The following is a 27,571-nucleotide window of genomic DNA, read 5'->3' as shown; positions in this document are numbered from 1 at the left end:
GTGCAACTTCAAAACCAAGAAACCTTAGTCTTTCGGCAGCCCTCGAGTCTCTTTCCCTTTGGCCGGCCCTGCCTTAGACTCTTTTTTTTTTTTTTAATTACATTTATTTATTTTCAGCATAACAGTATTCATTATTTTTTCACCACAGCCAGAGCTCCATGCAATCCGTGCCCTCTATAATACCCAGCACCTGGTACCCTGCCTTAGACTCTTGAGCCGTCACAGCCTTGCCTGGATCTTTCTTTTTTTTTTTTTTTTTTTTTTTTTAAAGATTTTAGCCTGGATCTTTCTTTAGAGGTCCCAAACCAGGTTCCAAGGACTCGAGGGAAGACCTGACAGGCAAACAGCCTAGCCCGCAGCCACGTCCCTCCTCCGACCACGCGGGGGCGTTAGAGCTCCTCCGTGGGCTCCTGGCCAGTGGCCCGCTAGCGGGACGACTCTGCGGGTGTGGGCGGAGCAAAAGGCGCCCCGGCCGGGACAGGGGGCAGGAAGTGAGGAGGTGGGGCTTCTGCGGTGGGGTAGGCGCTTGCGCAAGTCCGGTCGGCGGAGTCTTCGTTTTCGCCATTGCTAGGGTCTGTCCTGGTGGGGACGCGTTTGCCCTTCTTTTACGAGTTGGGCCGGGCCCAAGGGGCGGGGGCAGAGTGCTTGAGTTGGGGTGGAAGAAGGTCTTCGAGGTGGAGGGACTTCGGGGGGGGGGGTGAGGGGCGGGGCTTGTGAGCACCGCAGGGAAGGTTGGGGTGGCGGAGCCTGGGGGCCAGGGACGAAGGGGCGTCCGTCCGGGAGTACGGAGGGACGGCGTCTGCGGTCGGGGGAGACGGGCGAGTGGAGAAGGGGTGCGGGAGAGCCCCGCCTCAGCCGTCCGTCCCCTCCCGGCGTGAAGTGCAGGGACCCCAGGATGCCCAGCCAGCCGGGGAAGTGCAAGTCGGCTGGTGGATGTGGCTTCCGGGAAGCGAACCCTGCCTCTCCCCTCAGCGGTACCTTCTCTTCAGCGGCTGTGTGTTTGTGTGTTTGTGTAAAGTAGTAGAATTAACGCAGCCCGGCGTGCCTCACACGGACACCTTCCCCTGTGGAAAGCCGCTTCTAGCCGCCTGAAGCAGCCCGGGAGGCAAACCCTCTCTCACCTCCTCCCTCCGAAAGCAGAGAGCCTAAAAGTTTTCCTGCCTAAGCCCTGCCACGGAGAACGGAACATTTCCTGTCGCAGCAGCTCCGCGGAGTTGTGATCATTCCTCATGAAGTCGTCTCCGAATGCTGCTCTTGACACTCTTTTAAGAATGTCACCTGCGTGCGTAGAGAGGAGCGACGGTGATGTTGCGCCGTGCGGTCCTCAGTGAGAAACTGGAGTCCGGGGCGATGAGAATCGCTCAGGGGCAGCTCCGGGACTGACGGGCTCTGGTGACGGCCGCCAGCGCTGTGTGACCCTCGCGAAAATGATGCGGGTCTCTGCATCCTCTCAGCCGTGGGGGCGAAGGGGTGCAGCCTGGCATTTGGAAGCTTAAGAACCAAGTCTGTTGCCTTCCAGTTTATTTATTTATTTTTTTTAAAGTCTTCCATCATGGGTGTACTTTGCTTGAATGATTATTTTAAAGTACACGTCCTATTTTTGCCAATCTGACAGCTGTTGCCATAGAAACCAGAGAAGAACTAGTCATTTTCAGCAGAGTTGTTAAAACCGTCTCCCAGGCTTCGGCTGCGAGTGCCAGTGAGTGCTGTCCTTGCTCGTTCTGAGATGGTCCTTGAAGAATTAAGGATCTGAAATGTTCGTAGAGGCTAACAATCCAAGTGGTGTGATTTTTTTTCTCACATCATTAATTTAGTAGTCTTAGAAGTTGGCCAGCTATGTTTGTTGACCTGCTGCGGTTCTTTGAAGAGGAAGTGTAACCCTGATTCTTTCTTAGGCTCTGTGTAGTCTAGTATTGGCTCTTTGAAAACCTATAAATAGATTTCTTCCCCAATCCTTTACCCTTTCTTAAGGATAAACGAGGGATTGCAAAATATCAGGCACTATTTCTGTTCTAAATGACACTTGACTGTCAGTGGAACAGATGATAGTGTTTCTAGTTATGTTCATGTAATGTTTGGGGCTTTTGCTTATCCCTTCTGTGTCAAAATTTTTTTAAAGATTTCATGCCAGACATGAAAGATGAGCAGGAGTTTGCGGCAGTCACAGAGCTAAGCAGTGCTATAGATGTGCATAGAAATAGAGACGCGAGCTTTTCTGAAGGGTATAAGTAAATCGGTGGGTCTAGAGCTTAGGAATGGGGGAGGGAGAGCTGGGATAAGATGCCTGGAGAAATAGTGGGAGGTGGTGTTAGGAGAGGCTTGGTCTTCTGTATAGAGGAGTTTATGGAAGCCCATGGAAACCACTGGAAATTACAAAATTAGTTGCCCTTACCGGTTTTGGGGCTTATAAGAGTAATAGTACATCCTGTAAAAATTTAAACAGCACAGAAATACATGAGATGAAAATACTAAATCCTTTACATTCACCATTCTGCCACTCAAAATAACCATAATGAATAGTTTGCTGTGTTTTGCTTTAGATTTATTTATATTTATATATACTAGCATATTTCAGCATTGCTATTTCTGTAAGTTGGGCAGAGATTTTTGTTTGCTTTATTTTCTCTGGTATCTCAAAAATCCAGAATGGCATGTGGTATGGCATGTAGGAGGCACTCATTAAATATTTAATGAATGAATAACATCATTCAGACATCAAAAACTGAATGGGGTCTAGTGTAGGATTGTTTGGCCGAGGTGGTTAAAAAGGTTTTTGTTTGTTTGTTTTTTAAGTTTGTTGCCAGCATTTTAAAACTGATAACTTTTCACATTAAACTTGAATTTCTGACTTTTCTCGAAAATACTGAACTGTGGTAACACTAAGCTTAAGTTCCTTTACACTTGTTGCATCTTCTTTAGATGGACATGAACCTACATTTACTTAAGTATGACTTTGCCTGGACCCTACAGACTTGTGCTATTGAGTATAGTAGCCACTAGTCACCTATGGCCATTTTGTTTCAAATGAACTAAAATTGAGTTCATTAAGAATTCTGTTCCTCAGTCACACCAGCCACATTTTGAGTGCTCAGTAGCCATAGGTAGGAGCTACCATATTGAACAACGCAGACACATTACTATCATTGCAGAAATTTCTGTCGTGCAGCATCGGTTTACACAACTGAGTTTGCCATTCCTGATCTACAGAATTTTTGCAAGTAGCATTTGTTGTTATTTTTAAGAGTTTTTAAGATTCGTGTCTCTTTTTGCCATTACACAGATCTCCAATTTTTAAAAAATGGCTGCATAGTACTTAACAGTGTAGGACTTTATGCGAGTTGTGGGAGTAGGATTCTGTTGTCTGATTTGCATTTGATGAGCTGAAGGTGTAGGAGTTGGTGGTTTAATAGGCAGAGAGAGTGAGGGTATATAGTAATCCACAATTTAAGGCCACAGAGCCCAGGAAAGGTAGATTGAGATATTAAGGAGGCAGAATTGACATGACTGATTTAATGTGGATTGAGATTTTTTTTTTAAGATTTTATTTATTTATTTGACAGACAGAGATCACAAGTAGGCAGAGAAGCAGGCAGAAGAGAGAGGAAGAAGCAGGCTCCCTGCCAAGCAGAGAGCCTGATGGGGGGCTCGATGCCAGGACCCTGGGATCAAGGCAGAGGCTTTAACCCACTGAGCCACCCAGGCTCCCCTGGATTGAGATCTTTTGTATGGTAAAGTCACTGCAGAGATTATCCAGAACTGATTATCTAGAATTGAATCAGTGTTGAAAACTGGGAGTTCGGCTTTACAAAGTCTAGAAGGAACCCTTAGCTAATTCTAATAAGCAGCATGTGTAATGTCAAAATGTTACCAGCTTGTATAGATGTAACTTACACCGTGTAACTTCTTAAGTCAGAGATCACTTATTTACAAGATATGGAAACTCTTTGAAGAGAGGGAATTGGTTTTGGAAGAAAGTAAAAGCTCATGAAGCTCAGTTAAATTTAGAAGTACAGTGGGCTCTTGGGAACAGGATGGTTTGAATCTTGCCCCCCCCCCCCCCGCCTTTTTCCTCTCCCTGAGACTTCATGACCTTTTCCTTTCCTCACATTGATTCCATTGTCCTTCCTGTTGATCTGTTTCTTTTGTAAAGGTTTTTGTTTGCAGTTCTTGCTTGCATATTGCTTTGTGTTGCCATAGCACCAACTATAACTCGGTTTATACATGCCTATACTCCTTTGCCTGATACTGCCTCACCAAAAGTCTTTTCTGTGTTGTATATCCACTCCTGGTTCTGTGGCCAGTGGCAGGGGTCTCTGGGAAAGATTGACAGTCCGGCCCTGTCCCTTAAGTTGAGGCTGTAGGATGCCATTATAAAGGGACTGTTATCAGGCAAGTGTCTGAAGCTTATCTCCTATAGTAAAGGATCTAAGAATGTGGTTTTGTGTTGTTTTTGCAGTTTGACTTCTAGCAAACTTTTAAACCTTAAGTATATTTTCCCATTTGAAACACTTTTTTTCTCCATCTGCCCATATGGCATAAAAAAGAAGAGTTGCCTTGAACTCTTCTGCTACTCATGGATATCCTTTCTTTTTTAAAAATTCATATAATGCGTGATACTTAATGAGGAACTATGTCTTAATATCCCTTAATAGTCCTGCTTAGATACATTTTCCCCCTCAACTCCATAACATCCATGAAGGCAGGGACTGGATTTTATGCTGCATCTGTAACTCACAAACTACCTAGCTGATGAAGAACCTTACTAGCTACTCAGATACTAATTTTGAAATGATTTTTAAGCTTCATTTATTTTACTACATTCTGCTTGGTTCAAAAAAAAAAAAACAACAAAACTTGGAAAGTATCTTGTTAATAACATCAGATTATTATGTATCAAGTCTGAACTCATTTAAAATGGATAGTGATTCCACAAGGGTTACTTGGAGTTGATGTCTACTTAGCATGCCCTATATTCACGTGATATGTTAATAATTCAAGGTTGGAATATATAAAGTATATAAAAATTTTGAGTGACTTTCAAATAGCTTGATATATAGGTAATATGGCTTATTAAAACCGATATTCTGAAGCATCTTTCTAGATAATATTGTATTAGTCTAGTTTGAGTTAGATTTACATATTTTCCTCCAAACTTTATTGTGAAGATTTTGAAACAGAAAAATTGAAAAAAGTTTTAATGAACACATCTATAAACATGACTTAGATACGATTGTTAATATTTTACTGCATTGGCTTTATGTCGCGCGCATGCGTGCGTGTGTTTTTTTTGTTACATAATTTGAAATGATGAATTTTATTCATCATAAATAGCTACTTCAGCAAGTACTAAGTCAGGTATAAGATATTCACCTACATAACCACATCATTATCATCTAATAAGCAGTACTTACCTAAAATAACCTAAAAGCAAATCCATGTGTAAATTCCCCCAAGAGTCCCAGTTATTTCCTAAAGCTGTTTTTTTTTCTTTCAAGCTAACTTCTAATCAGAGTTCACACATTGCATTTTATTGTTGTCTCTTTTTAGTATCTTTTGAAAAAATAGTTCGATATTGAATTTTAGTATCTTTTGAAAAAATAGTTCAATATTGAATTTAAATGGTAACAGTGAGCATCCTTGACTCAGTACTGATCTTGGGAGGAAAGTATAGTCTTTCTCCAATAAATATGCTATTGGTTATAGTTTTCTATAGGTGTCGTAGTTTACTGAGAGTATTTTTTTTTTTTTAAATCAGGGTTGGATGTGGGATTTTATCAAATGCTTTTTCTAGGGCACCCTGGTGGCTCAGTCAGTTAAGTGTCTGCCTCAGCTCAGGTCATGGTTCTGGGGTCCTGGGGTGAAGTGCTGCATTGTGCTTCTTGCTCAGTGGGCAGCGTACTTCTACCTCTGCTTTTGGCTCCCCCTGCTTGTGCTCTCTTGCTCTCTCCCTCTGACAAATAAATAAATAAAATCTTTTAAGAAAAAGCTTTTTCTTTATCGAGATGATCATGTAGTGTTTCTTTTTCAATAAATAGGGTGGATTACATTGCTTTATGAATTTTTATTCAAATTCAAAATTACATTCCTGGGACACATCTCAGCTGGTTATGAAGTATTCTTTTTATATATTGTTGAATTCGATTTTCTAAAATGCCGTTTTGTATCTATGTTCATGAGACATATTACTCTATAGTCTTGTAATTTTTTTCTGGCTTTAGTATCACGGTAATGCAGATCTTATGGAATAAAATATAAACTATTAATTTCTTTTAAATTTCCTGGAAGAGTTTGAATAGAATTTTTATTAATTCTTTCTTAAATGTTTGATAGAATTGCCCAGTGAAGATATTTGGGCTGGGAGCTATCTTTGCAGGAAGGTTTTTAACTACAAGTTCAATTTAAAAAAATAAACGTAAGGCTTTTCAGATATATCCATTTCTTTCTGAATTAGCTTTGGTAGTTTGTGTTTGTCAAGGAAGTGGTCTATTTCATCAAAGTTATGAAATTTAAATTTTTCTCTTCCACTGGTTTTAAGAAATTTGATTAGGATATGTTTCTAAGTAAGTTTCCTTTGTGTTTACTATGTGTATGGCTTTTTAAATTTCATAGATTTGTTGGTTTACAGTTTTTATGAAATTTGGAAAATGTTGGCCATTATTTTTCCAAGTTTTTCTTTTTCTCTCTCTTTCTTTCTTTCTTCCTTCCTTCCTTGCTTGCTTCCTCTCTCCCTCCCTCCTTCTTTCTTTCTTTCTATCTATCTGTCTATCACCATCCCTCCCCTCTTTTCAGGGACTCCAGTTATACATATATTAGGCCACTCAACTTATCCTACATCTTCCTGATGCTCTGTCCCTTTTTTTCCCCATTGGTTTTTTATTTTGGTTTTCTTGGTCCCTATTGATGTTCACAAGTCTTTATTTCATTGTTACAATATCTAATCTGCTGTTAGTGTCATTTTCATTGAAGGCATTGTACTTTTCTTGTCTCGTTGTTCTTTGTAGGTCTTTTAAAAAAACATATTCCATGTCTCTACATAACATTCTCAGATTTTCCTTTAAGATCCTAAACACATAGGATATAGTTGTAATAACTACTTTAATATCCTTATCAATCAATGCTGTTGTTCATGTTATTTAGGACTGAATTTTTATTAATATTTAATTAATATTAATTAATAAATCAATATTTAATTAATATCCTAATTATGGTTCACATATCCTGCATCTTGGCTGCTGCTAATTTTTAATTATGAATTTTACCTTATTAGTGGTGGATATTTTTATATTCTTTTAACTGTTTTTAAGCTTTTTTCTAGAATGTGGTTAAGTTCTTTAAAAACAGTTTGATCTTTTTTAGTCTTGCTTTTAATCTTGGTTGGGTACGGCTAGTGTTGCTTTTAATCTTGGTTGGGTATGCCAGAGTAGCTTTTTTTTTTTTTTTTAAGATTTTTTTTTTTTTTTTTTTTTTTTAATCAGAGAGAGAGAGGGGGAGAGAGCAAGCACAGGCAGACAGAATGGCAGGCAGAGGCAGAGGGAGAAGCAAGCTCCCTGCTGAGCAAGGAGCCCGATGTGGGACTCGATCCCAGGACGCTGGGATCATGACCTGAGCCGAAGGCAGCTGCTTAACCAACTGAGCCACCCAGGTGTCCCGCCAGAGTAGCTTTTAGTCTAGGACTAATTTTTCTCTGGGGCAAAACCCTTCTGAGTACTCTACCCAATGCCCCATGAATTCAGAGGTTTTCCATTTTGAAGGGTAGAAATAGGCACTCTTGTCTGCCCTCCACGGGCCCTGGATGTTACTCCACTAATCCTGTCAAGTGATTCTTTCCCATCTTTAGGGACTTTCTTCACATGAATGCCCTGTTTAGAACTCATTTGAGGACACCAAGCAGATTTCCCTGCCTAACACCTTCTGGAATTCTTTCTCTGCACAGTTGTGTCTTTTCTTGTACTCTGCTCTGCAGGGTCTTTTTTCTGTGGCCTACTTGAACTCTCAGCTTCATCTCTCCAATTTAGGAACATTGTTGGGCTGTGCTAGGTTTCTCCTATCTACATAGTGGCCTGGAAATTCTCTAGGTAGGAAGCTGGGGCAATTGTAGGGCTCATCACATTTGTTTCCCGTCTCTCAGGGGTCACTGGTCTTCATTGCCTGATGTCCAGTGTGTTGAAACCATTGTTTTATTTATTCTGTTTTTTCATTTGCTTTCAGTGGGAGGATAAGTTTAGTTCATCTTATTCCATCTTGACCCTAGTCAGTAGTATGAGGATTATATTTGAAACGATCAGATTGTATTTTAAAAAATACATTTTAAACTTAGATTTTACTGTTCCATTACATGCTTTTCCCTTTACTTACTGCCAGTTGCTAAACCTACTGTTATTTTTGCTTAATTCATTTCATATTCCCCAATAATTAAACTGTTAAAATAAAAAGATTTTCCCCAGCTGAAACTAAAAAATGAGAAAAAAAATACAAATTTCTAAGGATATGTTGTAGAGGGGAAAAAAAAGTGAGTAAAAGCTGTTTGGTTTGTATTGCATGGGCGTGGTGGTAGAAACCCAAGGTAATTCAGTCTGAAATATGTCAGGGGAAGAACAATTGACATACCCATTTCTTAAGAGTTATGTTCCCAGTTTTGTAAATACATATTTTCCAGAGATATTTTTAACTTACTTTTGTGTGTGTGTGTTCCAGATAATCAAGGAGAAGAAAGATGAACTTAATCTATGGACTGCAATCTGCTACTAGAAACTGTGTTTTCTTCCGATTTCATTTGCTGGCCCACTGGAGAAGATGTAACACACGAGCTGTAACCTCACCAGACTGTCATCAAGTACAAATTAATCATATAGTTAATAAGTATCAGGGTCTGGGAGTAAATCAGTATGATAGGTTGACTTTTCTGCCTGAAAATTTTTCTTTCTCTAAGACCTTCAGTAATGAAAGACCAGGATGCCTCTTGAGCACGAGATATAAGGAAATTGGGATGGTTACACCAAAATGTACTGTGTGGAATGACTCTTCAAGACAACTACAGATAAAAGAAGTTACAGGAGTTCCTGCTCTTTCACTATTGCATCCTCTGAACTGTCTTCATGAAAGAGACGTCAGGAGTTTCCACACTTCTCCTCAGTTTCAAGCTGCTCCGGTTCCTCTCTTGTTGATAATTCTCAAGCCAGTGCAGAAACTATTTGCAATCATTGTAGGCAGGTAAAAACTTAAAAAAAACTTCTATATTACAATGTATTTATAAAGATGTACTTTTAATTAGATTTCCCACCTATATTTAGCTCAAAATTCAGTTTCTTTTTTTTTTTTTTTTTTTTTTTGGTTCTACCCATTTTGTTAAGTATGATTTAGTAATTTTGAGATGATTTACTGCATATTATTTTTTTATGATTTTATTTATTTATTTACTTGGGAGAGACAGACAGACAGACAGACAGAAGGGGGAGGGGCAGAGGGAAAGGATGAGAATCCTAAGTAAACTTTGCACTGAGCACGGAGCCTGTGATCTCTGAGCTTTACAGTCCTGAGATCATGACCTGAGCTGAAATCAAGAGTTGAATGCTTAACCAACTGAGCCACGCAGGTGCCCCAATTTACTGCATATTATAGTATAAAAATATGATCTTTAAAAAATTACCTTATGTAGATGCTTTTTTAAAGATCTTATGTTTGTGATTACAAGAATGAGAAATGTTGGTTATAGCTTGTAATAAGAGCAGTACTTAAAAACATATGTGTTTAGTTTACAGAATCTGAGGCAGTGGGTCATGAAACTGAAGAACTTTACTTATTTAAGAATAGGCTTATTCCTAGCCAGGTTAATGCTTAACTAGCATTTATTTTTTCTATTCTATTTTTCTATTTTTTTTTCTTTTTTTTTTTTAAGATTTTATTTATTTATTTGACAGACAGAGATCACAAGTAGGCAGAGAGGCAGGCAGAGAGAGAGAGAGGAGGAAGCAGGCTCCCTGTTGAGCAGAGAGCCCGACGTGGGACTCGATCCCGGGACCCCGAGATCATGACCCGAGCCGAAGGCAGTGGCTTAACCCACTTTTCTAGGCAATATTTTTCTATTCTCTTTCCAACATATCTTTGTTATTTTCTCTTGGGTAGTCCTTCATAATAATTATGTTTTTACAGTTAATAGTACCTTATATTTAGTTTAGACCTCCCCCCACAAATAATCTTGTTTTGTCTTATTTGCCCCATTTATTAAAGAAAGGTAAAGTCAAACATTGTCTCTTCATAAAGCTTTCTGACATTTGATGATTGTGAAGGCCCTTCTAGCCCTCCTACTCCCATACTAACTAAACCAATTTTCTTTCTATCAGAAATTGAAAACTTCTATTCTCTTAATATATTGTGTTTCTTATGATTGGACATTGGCGCCCAGAAAAAAATATATTTGTGGTAGCTGTTGATGTAAGTAACGGCTGTCAGAGAAAACCAGAGCTAGACAATAGTTAAAGCAGTAAATACAGATTTTATGCAGGACTTTTGCAGTAGGGGAAGAGAGACCTAAGTATGGAACCAGAGTTAATTTTGAATATAGCATGGGCAAGAGGGAATTTATAGAGTTAATTTTGAATACAGCATGAGCAAGTGGGAATTTATAGCCAAGGAGCAGGGTGAGGTTTGGTGGATGAAAAATTGCTAAGAGGAATCATTAGGAATAAGGGGGAATTCTCTCTAACATGACCCTACCAAACTTCTTGCTGAAGACAGGTAAGGGTGATCAGATATCACTTGGGGGCTGGTGAATGATGATGAACCTAATCAGATACTGAGGGTGATCAGATATGGAGGTTGGGGGATTCTGGGTAAACTGATTTAGCAGGACTCTTGCTGAAACTGGACAATGAAGTCCAAAGGTGAGGCCTTGTTGAAAAAAGCCTGAGTAGAGTCTGGTGGAAGAGAGAATCTTTGTCACAGCTCAGCCCAGGTTCTTAGGCCAATGGCTCTTTATCGTCCTTTTTAATCATTATTTTTAACTTTATGTTTTTGTTACTATTATAACAACATTTTCTGTTAAGCTGTGTTTTCATAATTTTAAGCAAAAAATATAAGTCATATAAAGTTTAAGTAGGAAATAAGTCTGGCCTAAGTTTCTTCAGGTTGAAACACTTTGAGGCATTTTAGGTGTGTCACGTAATAAAATTAAGATAACTTGAAGTTATTTTATAAGACGAATTGTGTCAAGAGAATAATGTATTTATTTTAAATTTTTGTTATGATTTCACAGATGACCTTACGAGGGAAAATTTTGCTCCGGTGTTGAGAACATTGCTTATCAAAATGTCTGTGAACCCCAGTAAACAACAGAGAGTATTGTTGCCTGGTAGAAAGTAGACCTCCTCCTGTGTTAACCATACCGTCTCTCATTTCTTTATTTATAGTGTTTAAGCCCTTATTACTTCTCCTTTGTCATGTTCTTGAGGGGATAGTGGACATTTTTCTGGTGAGCAATACTTACATCTAAAACCAATCCTGAGGTAGTTTCCCTTATACCTTGCTGAAGTACTGGCAGATAGTGGTAGTGCCAGAAGTCTCATGAGCAGTGCGGAGGATCATGGTTAAAGGAACAGAGTATTGTTACCATAATCTACTCAGATGTTTATGGGGGCAGTTCATCCCTACTCAGTGGTTAAGTGCTCAGACTCTGGGATCACATTGTCCTCCTTGCCTAGTTTTCCCTTATCACTTCTGCAACCTTGGGCAAGTTGCTTCACTTCTCTCTCTGTCTCAGTTTTCTTTTGTCTAACGGGGTTATTGTGAAGGTTAAATTAGATGACATATGTGTAACAATTTGAATAGTGATTTGCATATGGTAAACAGTCAATAAAAGTTAATTAATGGAAGTTGTATAAAATAGATACTCACTTAGTGTTCACCTTTAAAATAACTGAAGAAGAAAATGTGTGTAATGAACATTAGAATTTTTAACTATAGTTCTATATAACTGATTACTTGTTTATCATTTAACTAAGAATTTTATAAATTGAAAAAATTCATTTATATAGAGAAATATATCAGAAAAATTCAAGTGTTTGAAGACATAAAATCCCAGCATAAGATTAAGTTTTGGTGATATGTGCTGATACTCTTCTCAGGACTTTGAATTTCTTTTTACTCTAGGGGCATAAGGAAATGGTGGCAGGCACTTCCTCCTAACAAGAAGGAACTATTTAAAGAAAGTTTAAGAAAGAATAAATGGAAGTTACTCCTATGTTTCAGTAGTTTTGGATTGCTGTTTGTAGTGTTTTATTTTACTCACCTGGAAGTGAGTCCTGTCACGGGAAGGAGGAAGCTACTATTATTGGGGAAAGAACATTTCAGACTTTTATCAGAACTGGAATATGAAGCAGTAAGTATTAAGAATTGTTTGTAATTAGATGGCTTAATATAATACTCAAAGCAGGAAAGTTTCTTCAGGTGAAAGATGCACTACTTTTTTAATGTTGATCTTTGATAGAAAATTAGCATTTTCCCAAAAGGCCCCCAACTTTTTGTACTTAGTATTCCTACTGCCTACATTGCTTTTCTTCTCACTCACCCAGCTAACTCCTGCTCATCACATGTCACCTTAAATGTCACTTTCTCAGGAAAGCCTCCCTTGATTATCCAGGCTGGGTTACACAGGTTGGCTACTTTAGGCTCTAGGGGTATCCTTCATCCAGACTAAATTATGAATGAGCTCATTTGTATTTGTGTCCAGTGCTTGGCTCTATTGTGGTCCAGTCTCCTACTTTTGTTTTCTCTTTGCATACTGTACTGTTCCCTTAAATCACTTATCATGAGGGTAACATAATGACTATTTGCATAATTATTTGCTGATCTCCTTTGTTAGCCTAAGCTCTGTGGGAACACAGACCCTGTCTGTTTCATCATTTTTATCTTAAGTACTAGCACAGTGTACAAAGTAGTGCTTAGTATACATATATTTTAGATAAGTAAGTATGTAATAGAATTTTGTACCTTGAAAGTAATGTAGAATAGGATTTTTTTCTGAAATATCATTTCTGGCAATTTATTATATTTTTTGAATGCAAAATAAAGTTGGAATTCAGAAGCCTTAACTCCTTAGCAAGTATGAGATAAGTTAAGCATTTTATACCACTAGAGAGTTTTGTGAGGACAGATCCTCTTTTTCCAGTTCTTAGCACACATATATAGCATGTACTCAGTAATTTTTGAATTAAAGTCTCATAGTCTTACTTGACAGTTTTGGCATGGCTGAATCTTTGTGGCTTTTTATTTCAGTGAATCTTCTGAGTTTGTCAGTGGAAAGTTACCATTAAAAAAGAAATAACAATGTTTTTTTCACTAAAAAGGTTGTTCCTAGTAAAGATAAGATGCATCTCTTCTCGTAGAATTTATACAGAGATTGGAGGTGTTTCTTAGGATAGTCTTACCTGAAGCAAATTTGAGGAAAATGTTCTGGAAAGATTGACACAGGCCTAGTGTTAAATTAGTATGTCTTCTACCATTCATATCACTTAGATGCTTTAAAAAATTATGTGTTCATATATATCCTTTTTTTCACAAATGTAATAACCTGCTTGATATGAAAATTGAAGCACATGTTCTTATAGAGATATTATAAAGTGCTGTTATTATGTATAATTTTGCTTGTTTTGTCTACTTCAGAAGTATAGTAATATTTTTGTTTCAGTGTACACTGGTGACTTGTGCTTTCTAAAAATGCTGTTGATACTTAAGACTATTTAGATTCTAGTACTACAAAAACATCTATTTTTAATACATCTCAGGGAAGGTTATAAACTTTTTGCTCCATACACATTTTATGGAAATTAAAGTAATATTTTCAGAACACCTTTAATTTTCCTACACTTGAAAGGGTTTCTCATGAATATAGCTTCAGAAAAGTGTCTTCATATGGTGGCTACTCTTACTCAACATAGTGTAGAGAAAATGACATGCCTATTCTAAAATTTCAGAAATTTCCTTCAATTCTGTGTAAATAAACCTTTAAAATTAATGAAATGTCCTTTTTTTGGTAGAAGGTTTTTTTTCATTAAGTATAGGCTGTTCTATTCAGTAGGTTATGAAAGTAATTTTGTTTTATATTTCCTTATGTGAAATCTTTGTCCCCTAGGCAAAGTTTTGTTTTCCAAAATATTTAGGAAAAGTAGAAATCATATTTAAGCATTTTATTTGTTTATAGTCTAATAGAAAAGATAAAAGTTTTATTTCAACCAATTTATATGAAAAATCTTAGTTACTAGAATTCATTCCATTTGTGAGAAATCACATTGCCTTTGCCTGAATAATTCAGATTTAAGGATCTGAGTGTTTAGCATATGTAGATTTTTACATTATTAAAAATTAAAATGTTCAAGAATAAGTAGCCATATAACTTTTCATGAAGCAGTATAAACATTTTGTAGTAGAGCTACAACTCTCTTAAGATAAAGATGACTTTTTAATCTTTCAGTGGATGGACGAATTTAAAAATGATATGCTCACTGAGAAGGATGCCCGATACCTAATGGTTAAGGAGGTGGTTAATCATTTGATTGAATGCAATAAAGATATTCCAGGGATCTCTGAGATCAATTGGATTATTCATGTGGTTGATTCCCCAGATGTAAATGCCTTCGTGCTTCCAGTAAGTGAAAGTTCTCACACCTAATGTTTAATTGTTCAATTTAATGTCCTTATTTTTTTAAGGTGTCCACTTGCTTACATTATTTTCTTTATGGTGCAGAATGGACAAGTGTTTGTCTTCACCGGGCTTTTAAATAGTGTGACTGATATCCATCAACTTTCCTTCCTTCTGGGCCATGAAATAGCACACGCAGTACTTGGGCATGCTGTAAGTACCTAGAATGAATATTCAGTTCTTATAATACCGCTTTGAAGTTAGCAAGTTAAATCTTTTAAAATTGACTTTTCAGTTTTCTTTTTCTTTAAAAGATAGAATTTTAATCTTTAGTAATTGACTTACTCTGTTACCTGAAAAAATATGATTGGGTAATTGTGAGAAATTTTATGGTTTTTAGTATTTGATACCTGAATAATTAGTATTTCTCTTAAATAGTATTGCTATCACCTGTCTCTTTTGCTAAAAAGTAATTATTCTCAACCTCTAATTACTTCAAATTAGATTTTAAACTTTCCATAATTATTAACATACTTGTAATCTGTTCAGAAAATTAACTATATGAAAGTGATATTGCTATTTAAGTGGGTAAATCAGTTTTCTTACTTTTTTATTCATTCTCAGAGGATTGCTTGGAGCATCTTGGAAAATCTCTGGAATGATATGCCATATATAATTAATGCAGAGTAATAATAATGATATCTTGCCATTTTATAGTTTGCTGAGCTTTTAAATACGTACCTTCTCAATTATAATTTTAATAACATTCTCATTAAGTATGTATTTAATATCTCTATATTCTGTATGAGGAAACTCATGATTAAAAAGACTCTAAGTAACATGAGTAATGAGGCCAACTGACAGATTGGGATTTCAACCCAGTTCTTGTGTTTGTAAATCCAACACTGGTTCTTTTTACCATAGTTACCTGATTATTGGTAGAGCTTATTTTAATGGATCATAGAATTAAGGTTGATTTATACTCCTATGAATACACATCTGTTTGACTTGGTATGAGTCCAAAAAACCTAATATATTTATTTACTCATATGTTTATTCATTAAAAATAAACATGTCTCTTTTGTCCACATTAATTAGAAAGACATGTATTTCCTAATTGAAAACAAGAAGATAAATAGTGAAAGAATCATGAAATGCTATGTTGGAAATGCAAGTAATACTAATTTTAAATGGAAATGATAATGTTACTAATCTCTCTAAAAGTCATCTCAAATTCTGTCTATTCCTTAAAGTATTAATAAATTGAGGTTGGCCACAGTTGTGTTTTTTTTGAAGAACAAATTGTAATTATCTCCCTCATTTCTTTTGAGTTATGGAAAAATAGAAAAAACATTTTCCTCGAACAAATATGTATAAGAATAAATCTAAACAATCAAAATAGATTGTCTTTCAAGAAAGAGCTTCATACCTGTCAATTAGTATTGGTCATTTTTAGCATTTAAGAGATGTTCATATTCTGTGCCTTTACTTTTCTGGCCTCTAGTTCAGTGCCTCATTCAGCATATTGTTGTCATCTCAGTCAGGACAGGAATGCTAATTAGATAAGATACAAAAAGAAAATGCCAGTCTTAAAAATTGAAAATAGCTATTAATATTTTTTGTAGAGGTCTTACACATTATCAGCAGTGTATTTTCTCTTTCAGCAGTCTCCAGTTTGATTTCATGTAGCTTTTAATGTTTTCTTTCTTCTACAAATACATATTTAAAAATTTTTTTTAGTTTTCTAAAACTCTAATAGCAATTATATTCTTTAATAATTAATAACAAGGATGTTCTCTTCAGTAATGACTTTATCATTTGTAGTTTTACTCTTTTGTGCTAAAATAATTCCTTAATTGTTTTCTTGACACACAGTTCATATAATAAAGCAAAGAATGCTTTGTGAGGGTAGATTATATCGTTAAGAGAAGTGTTCTAAGTGATTATGTTTAGTTGTCAGTCTTGTTTCATACATTCAAGTAATGATTCCTATACACTCAATATCAGCATTACATTAACATTTATTAATCAGCTTTAATTTAGTAGGGAATGATAAACAATCCAGTGTGTTAAACTTGCATTTAGAAATTACTACTCAAAGCAGCTATTTTAAGTAAAATTGGTTACTGTTCTAAATAAATATAAAACTTCATAAAACTCTATTTCCTAGTGAGAAATACCAGAGTGATAAAATTGCAAACTTGCATAGATGAATTATACCTCATATATTAGGTCATAAAGTCCAAAAGACTTTTATTTGAAATAAATTTCCAATATTTTTCTGAATTTTCTGTGTTTTAACTATTTCATATTTTAGGTAGTATTTAGTCTGTTCAAAGGTATAAGCTTAACGAACACATTTGGTTGCTTTAAAAAGTAACGAGTATATTAGAAACTAAAACTTCCTGGGTTTGTCGTTTTACTAATAGCTCTGTGAATTTTGGCAACTCTGTTAACTTTTCCCCATCTTAGTTTCTTTATAAAATAGGGTAATTGTACCTATTTCACAAGATTATTATGCTTGTTAATATAAGAAGTGTACATTCTTATATGTCTATGTAAGAATATACATTCATATCCATGAACTTGTCATTGTGTCTAAATGATGTTAGGTGGCTCGGTAAATGAATGATTGAATGTATATACACATAAGCAAGTATGTAAGCAAGGGAGGGAATGAATTAATGCACATAGAAGAAGAAGAATATGCAATTTTAGTTGGTGAAGGTCAGTTAAAATGTAAATTATTCAATGTAATTATACTTGATGAACTAGAAAATGTAGGTATATACTGTCTTTTTATTTTTTGGTGTATATTCTTAATTTATTAAAAGTAATTTTCATTATTTTGATTATTCTCAGGCAGAAAAGGCTAGCTTGGTTCATTTATTGGATTTCCTAGGTCTGATTTTTCTCACAATGATTTGGGCCATTTGCCCTCGAGATAGTTTGGCACTTTTGGGCCAGTGGATACAGTCTAAACTGCAGGAGGTAAGTGTGAGACAGTAAGTTGAATTTGTAATGGCCTGTGATGAGGATATTTTAAATATTACTATAAAGTAACAGATACCAGAAATATACCAGAGATGTTTTGACATACCATGAAATACAGCTACTAAATTTTAGTGTCTAAGTTTTCTCCTTTTTAGGAGATACTCCTCCTTCTCCTCTTCTTCTTCTTCTTCTTTTTTAAGATTGATTTATTCCAGAGAGAGAGCACATGCAGACATGCACACACACACACACACACAGGCATCTGCAGGATGAGGGGGCAGAAAGAAAGGGAGAGAGAGGCAGATTCCCCACAGAGTGTAGAGCCAGCAGGGTTCGACCTTACTACCCTTGAGACCATGACCTATGAGAGATCAAGAGTCGGAGGCTTTAGCCAACTGAACCACCCAGGTGTCCCTTTAGGGGATGTTCTTAATAATGAGCATTCCAATTAGAAGATACTACATCTCTTAAATCATGGGGAATAGATGTGTTACAAGGGCTTAGTAACTTTTGGCTAACACAGTACTGTATGTGGGGGGGTGAGGTACAAAGTTATTGGTCTAAAGGAGAGAAAACCTGGTCACAAATCCTTTCCTTTCCTCTATCACTTTACCTTCAGATTTTTCAGTTTTGTCTCTCATAGTGACTGTGGTGTACTTACTATGACTTTCCCTTTCCCCAAATATTTGCATTCTGATGGGAAACTCTTAAAACCTGTAAATTTTTATGGGCTATAGTGTTGCTGAACCTGCTTTACCACCCTTGTCTCTTTACTCCCAGTTAAATTAAAATTACCTGGAAAATACTGAAAGGATAATCTTTTTTTTTTTTTTTTTAAGATTTTATTTATTTATTTGACAGACAGAGATCACAAGTAGGCAGAGGGGCAGGCAGAGAGGGTGGGGAAAGCAGGCTCCCTGCTGAGCAGAGAGCCCGATGTGGGGCTCCATCCCAGGAACCTGACACCATGACTTGAGCTGAGCCACGCAGGCGCCCCTGAAAGGATAATCTTATTAGGTGTTTGTTAACTTTCATTTTAGTACTTATGTATGTTGATAATCCTTGTAAAATTTATTGGCGTCCTCATTTTGTTCAGAACACTTCACTACTGAAAGTAGGTCTTGCAATCTTGATAATTGCTTTGTTAACTACGATTAATTATTTTGTTTTACATCTTTTTTTCATATATTTTCTCTTGTCCTGGGAGGTTTGGTTATTCAGGAACAATCTGTTATTTGTTTATTTAATGATTTGTGGAGGACCCATCATTGTGCCATCTGGGTGCTGTTTAAATCTAATGTGTAAAATGAGACAAAATGCTTTTGAAATTGGATAACTAAGTCTTGTATTCAGTGTTACTGTATCCTCTGGCTGCATTTACATTGAAATAAAGGTTCTTAAAAGGAAAAAAAAGAATTGTAATTACTTAGGTTATAGGGTCTCATATTTAGAATTTTATTTCTTTTATTGGTATGCTGGGAAGTCAAAGGAGTTAATGTGATTTTCCCCTCATTTATCAGTATATAGCTTTTTTCTGTAATGTACTCTGAAGATTTTGTCATAAGAAAGATAACTTGTAGCTGTTTCTCCCTTGAAATACTTCATGAATCGGGCTACTTCATATAATTCTTTAATAATTAAACTAAAAATAAAGTAAGGATTACTTCTTTTGAGCTCTTTTTCCCTAAATCAAGACTGCCCCAGTAATTTTGGTGATGAGGAAAAGTTTCTCTAGACAGCTTTGCTCCTTATGATTGGAGAGCAGGAAGGGATGTGGGTAGTGAAGTCATAAAGGAGGGGGAATTGCTGACATTCATTTGTCAGAGAAAAGAAGAAATAGGGGTCTTCACATAACCATTGGGGAGTCACATTTTTGTAATTTTAAAAGATTTAGGTATAATATAGTAGCCCACATAGAGTACTACCACGTAGGGTTTTAGAAGCTATTAGTGATAAGATTTATGGGTTACTTACCATATGTTAGGTATTAGGATAAACACTAGATTAATTATGTATGGGGTTAAGAATACTAGCTGTGAGCAGATGGACCTATATTTGAATTTAGGCTCTGTTAGACCTAAATTCTATAGAACCTAGGCAGATTACTTCACTAATTATAGGTCTCAGTTTCTTCATCTGTAAATTGACATATTACTGGCTAACTCAGAGCACAATTGTGGGTTTAATGATGCATTTTGTTTTATTTTATTTTTATTTTTTTGAAGATTTTATTTATTTATTTGACAGAGATCACAAGTAGGGGAAGAGGCAGGCAGAGAAAGGGCACGAAGCAGGCTCCCTGCTGAGCAGAGAGCCCGATGTGGGGATCAATCCCAGTACCCTGGGATCACGATCTGAGCCCAAGGCAGAGGCTTTAACCCATTGAGCCAACCAGTTGCCCCTAAGATGCATTTTAAAGTAGGATCCCTCAATCTAAGCCTGTTGACATTTTGGACTAGATAATTGTTGTGGGGAATTGTCCCATGCATTGTAGGATGTTTAGCCTCTAAACATCTGCTCTGAACATCCGACCTCTACCCACTAGATAGATACCAGTAGTACTTTCACCCACATCTGCCCTCCCCCACAGTTGTGAAAATCAAGAATGTCTCCAAGGGTGCCTGGGTGGCTCAGTTAAGTGTCTGACTCTTGATCCTGATTGGTTCAGATCATGATCTCTTGGCACAGGTCATGATCTCAGGGTCATGAGATTGAGCCCCACATCAGGCTTATGCTGAGTGTAGAGCCTGCTTAAGATTCTGTCTTTCCCTCTGCCCCTAAACCACTTGTGTGCACTCTCTCTCTTCAAAAAAAAAAAGTCTCCAACATTTCCAAATGTCCCTGGGGGACAAAATCATATTCAGTTGAGAACCAGTGATTATAAAGCATTTAGTGTAGTACCCAGTACAAAGTAAGGACTCATTAAATAGGCGCTGTATTATTATTTCCTCAGTTTATCCTGTCTGCAACCCTAGGAGGTTGGTGCTGTTGCTACTCCATTTTACATATGATGCTACCAGGCTTAGAGAGGTTAAACAATTAGCCAGGGGTTCACAGTTAGTAAGTGTCAGCATTTGGACTTTAATGTAAGTTTCTGTCCTTTAAAGCCCATGTTTTTAACCAGTTATGCTATCAGTAGACTTGATGGACCCCTGCAGACTGCTCATTGAGAGTGATGACATGATACAATACAGTTAAACAGCCTAAAAAAGACATGATTGAGAAGGAAGAAAGTCATATCTAGTAGTCCATGTACTATGGATTAGATTGATTATATTATTTCTAGACATCACTGACATGTAGCTACCTCTGAAAAAGTGTTTCCTCTATTAATAACTCTGTTCTCAAAAGTCCTGCCTATTGATCCATCGCATACAAATTTTAGTACTTACTGAAAATTAGAATTTAACTGGAAAGCATTCACATAAATACAAGTAATTAGGAAAGTTAAAATTATGATATCTATTTGTATTTTTTTATTGAAGTTGAAAGAAAATTTCATTTCCCTAACTAATCAATACTTAGCAGAGAAAGATAGCATTAAGATAATTTATCAAAGAAAGAATAGTCTGCTCTATGGTTAATTTTCTAACTGAAATAAATTCTCTGGTAGTATCAGTGGTTATTATCTAGCTATATTTTTTCAGTTTTCTTTAAAAATGTGAGATCTGGGGCACATGGATGACTCAGTTGATTAAGCATCTGCCTTTGGACCTGATCCCAGGGTCCTGGGATCAAGTTTTGTGTCAGGCTCCCTGCTTATTGGGGAGTCTGCTTCTCCTTCTCCCTCTGTCTGCTGCTCTGCTTACTTGTGCTCTCTCTTTCTCTTCAAATAAATAAAATTTAAAAAAATATTTAAAACTGTAAGAACAAAATGATCAAAATACTAAAACTTACATTAATGAGGTTTCTTTAGGGGATCCTCTACACAGTAGGTAGAGATTATAATTGGGAAAATAGAAGTGCAGGTATCTACTGCTTTCTGAAAGTTCATGTTATATCACTTTGGTTTTAGGCTTTTTTTTCATAAAAGTAAACATACTCTTTGGATTTTTTTTGGTTAGTGAAAACAGGTACTAATGTAGGTCTTTTGTAAAAGCAAAGTAATGTGAGGCAAACTTTTGGAAAATGGGGGATACCTGTACAGTAATACTCCTACCCCATTATCCATGGCGTGTAAGGCGAGGAATATATTCCAGACCCCTAGTGGATAGGCCTAAAACCTCAGATAGTAGCAAATCCTATATATACTGTGTTTTTTCCTGTACATACATATCTGTGATAAAGTTTATAAGTTAAGCACAATAAAAGATTAACAACAGTAACTCATAATAAAATAGAACAGTTATAACAACATACTGTAAAAAAAGTTATGTGAGTGTGACTTCTCTCAAAATATCTTATTGTACTGCATCAACTTCTTGAGATGATGTGAGATGTAAAATACCTATGTGACGGGATGAAGTGAGGTAAATGATGTAGGCGTTGTGGTGTAGCACTAGGCTGCTAGAGACCTGACTGTGCGTCAGAAGGACCGTCTGCTTCCAGACCCCTGTTGACTGTGGGTAACTCAAACCATGGAAACCGAAGTCGTGGGTAAGGGGGATTGCTGTACTCCATGTGATACTGTAGAGTCTCCAGAAGTCTGTGGGCATAATTTTTTTTAATATTCTTTTCATGTTTTAAAATATTAATCTATGATGGAGGAAATAAAGCTGCACTTTGTTTTATATCATAGTGTTCTTTAAATGTTAATCATGGGGAGCATAAAAACTTTTTATCCTAGATGCTCCATGAAATTAATTTCAAAAATTGCATTTTGTTACTCCTTTTACTATGGAATAAATATCCTTAATGGAGCTTCTCTTTCTTATTTTTTCTTAGTATATGTTTGATAGACCGTACAGTAGAACATTAGAGGCTGAAGCTGACAAAATTGGACTACAGCTTGCTGCAAAGGTAAATGCTTGGTAGTTGAGAAAACACAGTGCCCTTCGCACAGCAGAAGATAAATGTACATTGTCTTTATGAGCTGTGGCATGAGCAGAGAATGAGAGTTGGACTGTATGAAATTTTTCATTAATACCTTTTTAAATTTGTGCATTCTAGAAGGTGATATACTATCTTTGTTATACTTCTCTCCCTTTCTTGCCTATCTAAGGGCTTTTCTGAGTAAAATAATGTATAATTGTTTTTCCCCACTCAAAGAAAGGTTTGTTCTATTGTAGCTATGATCCTAGATGAACCACCTGATTTTATAATTTAAATAAACAGAAGAACAGGCTTATTACTTTGTATCTTTGAGATTATTGTTGTTGCAGCAAATGACTGATCTTGCCTAGTCAGAGAGCAGCTCTGGGCCTTTACTATGATTTAAGTTGGCTTTTGCTCATGTCTCCTTTATAGGGCACTGGGTGCCTCCCTGCCATTTTTATCATCTGTGATAACAGTATTATTAGTAGAATTTAATATTAGAAGTAAAACTGCATTTTTAGAAATAAGTAAAAAACAATGCCACTTGGTACATTAAATTCAAATTGTACTTGATTCCTTGTTGAGTTTCCAGTAGTTATTAAAAATCCTAGCTGTTAGAAATCACTATTATTTGAAGTTCTTATTATGAGTTTTATGGATTTAATTTCATAAATGAAGATACTATCCATCACAAAAGCAAAAGTAGTTATGTGAATGTTACATAATGAGAATTGAGTAAATTATCTGACTGTATAGATTAAGAGGTTCCCAAGTAGTGGGCCACAGATTGGCTGTAATAAGAGTTTCCTAATTTCAATGTACTACAGTCTGTGAAATTTTCCTTTTAATATAAGTGTGTTTTGTTTTCTGGTTAAGAAATCTTTGCCTATTTCAATAAGTTGTTACTGTTTTATTTCCAAGAAGCTTATTATTTTATTGCCTTTTAAAAATAATATATGGAAGAGGTCAGGATACTTTTTCCCCCATGTGGATATCTAATAGCCTCAGCACTGTTTATTGAAGAGTTATCTTTTCTTCACTATACTTCAGTGTCTCTTTGTCATAAATGTGGGAGGCTATAGAGAAGTTTATTTCTGGACTCCCTATTGTATTCTACTGGCCTGTTATCTGTCTTTGAGCCAATACCACATTGTCAACTGTAGCTTTGTAGTAAGCTGTAATATCTGATAACTGCTGTCCTCCAGTGTGGTTCTGCAAAATTGACTTGGCTATTCTAGGTTCTCTTCCTTTCCATATAAATGTCAGAATCAGCTTATCAAATCACATGCCTATACAAAAACGTGCTTGGGATTTTTATTGGAATTGTGTGAATTTGGGGACAATTGACTACTGTCAATAATATTGAGTCTTCCAGCCCATGAGTGATATGTCTATTTATTTAGATATTCTTGTAATTTCAGTGTTGTTTCCAAATGGTTTGTGTGTATGTGTGTGTATAGGACTTACAAATCCTTTGTTAAATGTACTGCTAAGTGTTAGACATTTTTTGATGTTATCATAAAGTGTCATTGAAGAAATAAGCTTCCTCATATATAGAAGTGCATTTTGTTTTTTTGTAAATGAACTAGTATCCAACAACCTTGCTAAAGTCACTTAATTCTAATAGTGTGTAGATTCTTTTAGATTTTATATATACACATTTGTGTTACCTATGAATAATGACAACTTTAGTTCTTCCTTTCCAATCTATGTACTTTCTCTTTTTTATCATACTGCAATGGCCAGAAACTTCAATACAGCGTTGAGGGTGAGCAGTGAGCACTTTTGTTTCTTCATGACTTTAGGGGGAAGGCATTCAGTATTTCACCATTCTGGTGTCTGTTATAACTTTTTTTGTTTTTGTTTTTGTTTTAAATTTGACTTTTTAGAAGAGTTGCCCTTCTATTCCTTATACGCTAAGAGTTTTTTAAAATTATGAGTAACTGTTTAAGTTTATCAAATTCTTTTTCTGTATTGATGAATATATAGTTTTTCTCCTTTAATCTGTTAATGTGACAAACTACATTGATTATTATTTTACACATTAGGACAACTTGTTATTTTGAAATTATTTTACACATTATGACAACTTGTTATTTTAAAATATAATTTTATCAGTTATATTATCCTTTCCACATATTACTGAAGTTGGTTTGCTAGCATATAGCTTAGAATGTTTGTATCTATATTCATAAGATATACCAATTTGGAATTTTCTTTTCTTGTAATGTCCTGTCATGTTTTGGTATCAAGATTATGTTGGCCTTATAAAATGAGTTGGGAAGTTTTTTTGTTTTTTTTTTCTTTTCTCTGGAAGTATTTGTGTAATATTAGTAATATTTATTTTTAAATGTTTGGAGATTCCACGGGTCAAACTGTATGGGCCTGCAGATTTCTTTGTGGATGGTCATTAGTTATAGATTCAGTCTTTCTAACAGATAAGAACTAATTCACATTTTCCTGTTTCGTGTCAGGTTTAAAAAAAAAAAAAAAAGATTTATTTTAGAGAGATTGAATGAGTGAGGGGAGGAGCAGAGGAAGAGAGAAGGAAAGAAGTAGACTTCTTGCTGACCGCAGAGCCCAGTGCGGGGCTCAATCTCATGACCCTGAGATCATGACCTGTGCTGAAATTAAGAGTTGGAGGCTTAACCGACTAAGCCACTCAGGTGCCCCAGTTTTGTGTCACTTTTTTTATAATCTTGTTTTTCTAGAAATGTATGTTTTGTTTAAATTCTAAACATTACTGGTATAAAGTTTTTTAATATACATATATATTTGCATTTTGTGTTGTTTTTTTAATTGAAGTATAGTTGACACACAATATTACATTAGTTCTGTGTGTACAAAACAGGGATTTGAGGGCGCCTGGGTGGCTCAGTTGGTTAAGCAACTGCCTTCGGCTCAGGTCATGATCCCGGAGTCCCAGGATCGAGTCCCACATCGGGCTCCCAGCTCCATGGGGAGTCTGCTTCTGACCTTCTCCCTCTGACCTTCTCCCTTCTCATGCTCTCTCTCTCTCACTCTCTCTCTCAAATAAATAAATAATAAAAAAATATTTAAAAAAAACAGGGATTTGACAACTCCATGTGTTATGCTCACCGTAAGTGTAGCTACCGTCTGTCACCATACAATGCTGTGACAGTACTGTTGACTGTATTCCTTAAGCTGTACCTTTCATCCTGTGGCTTATCATTCTGTAACCGGAAGCCCGTTTCTCCAGCTCCTTCATCTATTTTGCTGCCACTTCCTGCCCCTCTCCACTGGCAACCGTCAGTTTGTTACCTTTACTATATTTTTAATGTCTGAAGGATACTGCATTCTTCAGATATATTTGGTTTATTTGTTGATTCAAAAATTAATACAGTTTTAGTTAAGTAGTTACACATGCTGTGATTCCTTCCACTGCCAATCACCTTAGTTCTTCTAAAGTTTAAGTCATAATCTTCAAGGTAGCGCTTTTTAAAAAAAATTTTGTGGGGTGCCTGGGTGGCTCAGTTAGTTAAGCATCCAGTCATTAACTGCAGCTAAGTTCATGATCTCAGGGTTGTGGGATCAAGCCCCGTGCAGGGCTCAGTGGAGAGTCTGCTTGAGATTCTCACTCCCTCTGCCCTTCCTCCCTGCTCATCCACTCTTTCTCCCTCTCTTCCTCTCATTCTCTCTCTCAAAATAAATAAATGAATCTTTTCAAAGATTCTTTCAGTTTGGCTTCTTGGATCTCCACTTGAATATGGACATGCTTCAGAACTTCACCAGCTGTAATATTTAGGATCCAGTTTTTTTAAGCAGTTTACGTTAGGGCCACGTTGAGGGTCTAAGTAGATGGATCTGCTTAGATCTTAATTTCAGACACCCTCTAAACATGAATAAGTTCAAGCTGTATTCACTCCTGAACTATCACCCTCTAGAATAGTACAGATAATTGGGATATGCTAATACCTAAGATTATAATAATTTGACTATTAGTTTTTTGATGTTTTTAGCAGATCTGTCTTGTGGTTCTTTCCCATAGATAACACATGTTTCAGCTTGTATATTATCTGTAACTGTCTTGTAGCTCACTAATCCTACTTTCAGCTATGTCCATTCTGCTATTAGACACATCTTTGACTTTTAAATTTTATTGTATTTTTTAAAAAAATATTTTTACTTATTTATTTGACAGAGAGAGATCACAAGTAGTCAGAGAGGCAGGCAGAGAGAAAGAGGGGTAAGCAGGCTCCCTGCTGAGCAGAAAGCCCAATGCGGGGCTTGATCCCAGGACACTGGCTTAACCACTGAACACAGAACTATTGGCTCTGAATGATAATTTCATCCATTGTAGGTGATTCTCCCTTAGTCTGGAGGACAATTAGAATAGAGCAGATTATTTCAGTCAGTCAGAGCCTGAGCTGGGTCTTCATAAGTTTCAATTTACCTGTACTCACCTTCATTTATAAGAGTATTGCTGTACAGGGAGGTATGCTGAAGGCATGGAGTATTTACTAAGTTCCTCCTGTGTAGTGGTTTTTGAACTTCAGTTTTTGATTCACTAGCACCATGAGACTATTGAAATCTCTGTTCAGTTTTCATCAACTTTTTGTTTTAAAAAGTGCCCTGTGCAGCTTAAGAATTAATAAGATGCCTTGTTGAACTGGTATCCAGTGGTGTCTTTGCCCTCCTATCCTTCAAATCTTAGCTTCTCAAATTTGGCTGCCTTGTCAAGCCTAACTTGTAAGTTTTGGCTCTCTAGCCCTGCTGGATGGCTGAAAACTCATCTTAGTCACCTCTTTCTCTACTTGGATTTCTTTTGAGTTCTACTTGTATTCTCAGCCTCTGGCTCTTCATTGCTTAGAATTTAACAGATTTCACTGAAATCTTTTCTTTGAAAAAAGTGGATGGTATTTTGATAGGGATTGCATTAAATGTGTAGATTGCTCTTGGTAGCATAGACATTTTCACATTTTCACATTTTCTTGGTAGCATAGACATTTC

At 36.3% G+C, this 27,571-nt stretch overlaps 1 protein-coding gene across 2 annotated transcripts in view; it reads left to right on the top strand.

Moving 5' to 3' along the window:
* Nucleotides 1-491: 491 nt before the first annotated feature.
* Nucleotides 492-27,571, top strand: part of OMA1 (OMA1 zinc metallopeptidase) — an 86,043-nt gene continuing 58,963 nt past the window's right edge. The window contains exons 1-7 of one of the 2 annotated variants that reach the window (XM_044238337.1): nucleotides 492-572; nucleotides 8,695-9,210; nucleotides 12,145-12,373; nucleotides 14,465-14,638; nucleotides 14,738-14,845; nucleotides 17,495-17,623; nucleotides 22,511-22,585. In XM_044238337.1, coding sequence (XP_044094272.1) covers nucleotides 8,714-9,210; nucleotides 12,145-12,373; nucleotides 14,465-14,638; nucleotides 14,738-14,845; nucleotides 17,495-17,623; nucleotides 22,511-22,585 — 1,212 coding nt within the window. In that variant the 5' untranslated portion in view covers nucleotides 492-572; nucleotides 8,695-8,713. Of the gene's footprint in view, nucleotides 573-747; nucleotides 1,700-8,694; nucleotides 9,211-12,144; nucleotides 12,374-14,464; nucleotides 14,639-14,737; nucleotides 14,846-17,494; nucleotides 17,624-22,510; nucleotides 22,586-27,571 lie in introns of those variants that run through there. The other variant, XM_044238336.1, reaches the window with a different exon arrangement.

The sequence above is a fragment of the Neovison vison genome, chromosome 2 (assembly GCF_020171115.1).
Source record: "Neovison vison isolate M4711 chromosome 2, ASM_NN_V1, whole genome shotgun sequence".
Lineage (NCBI taxonomy): Eukaryota > Metazoa > Chordata > Mammalia > Carnivora > Mustelidae > Neogale > Neogale vison.
The sequence above is the reverse complement of the archived record's forward strand: the minus strand, read 5'-3'. Positions and strand labels throughout refer to the sequence as shown.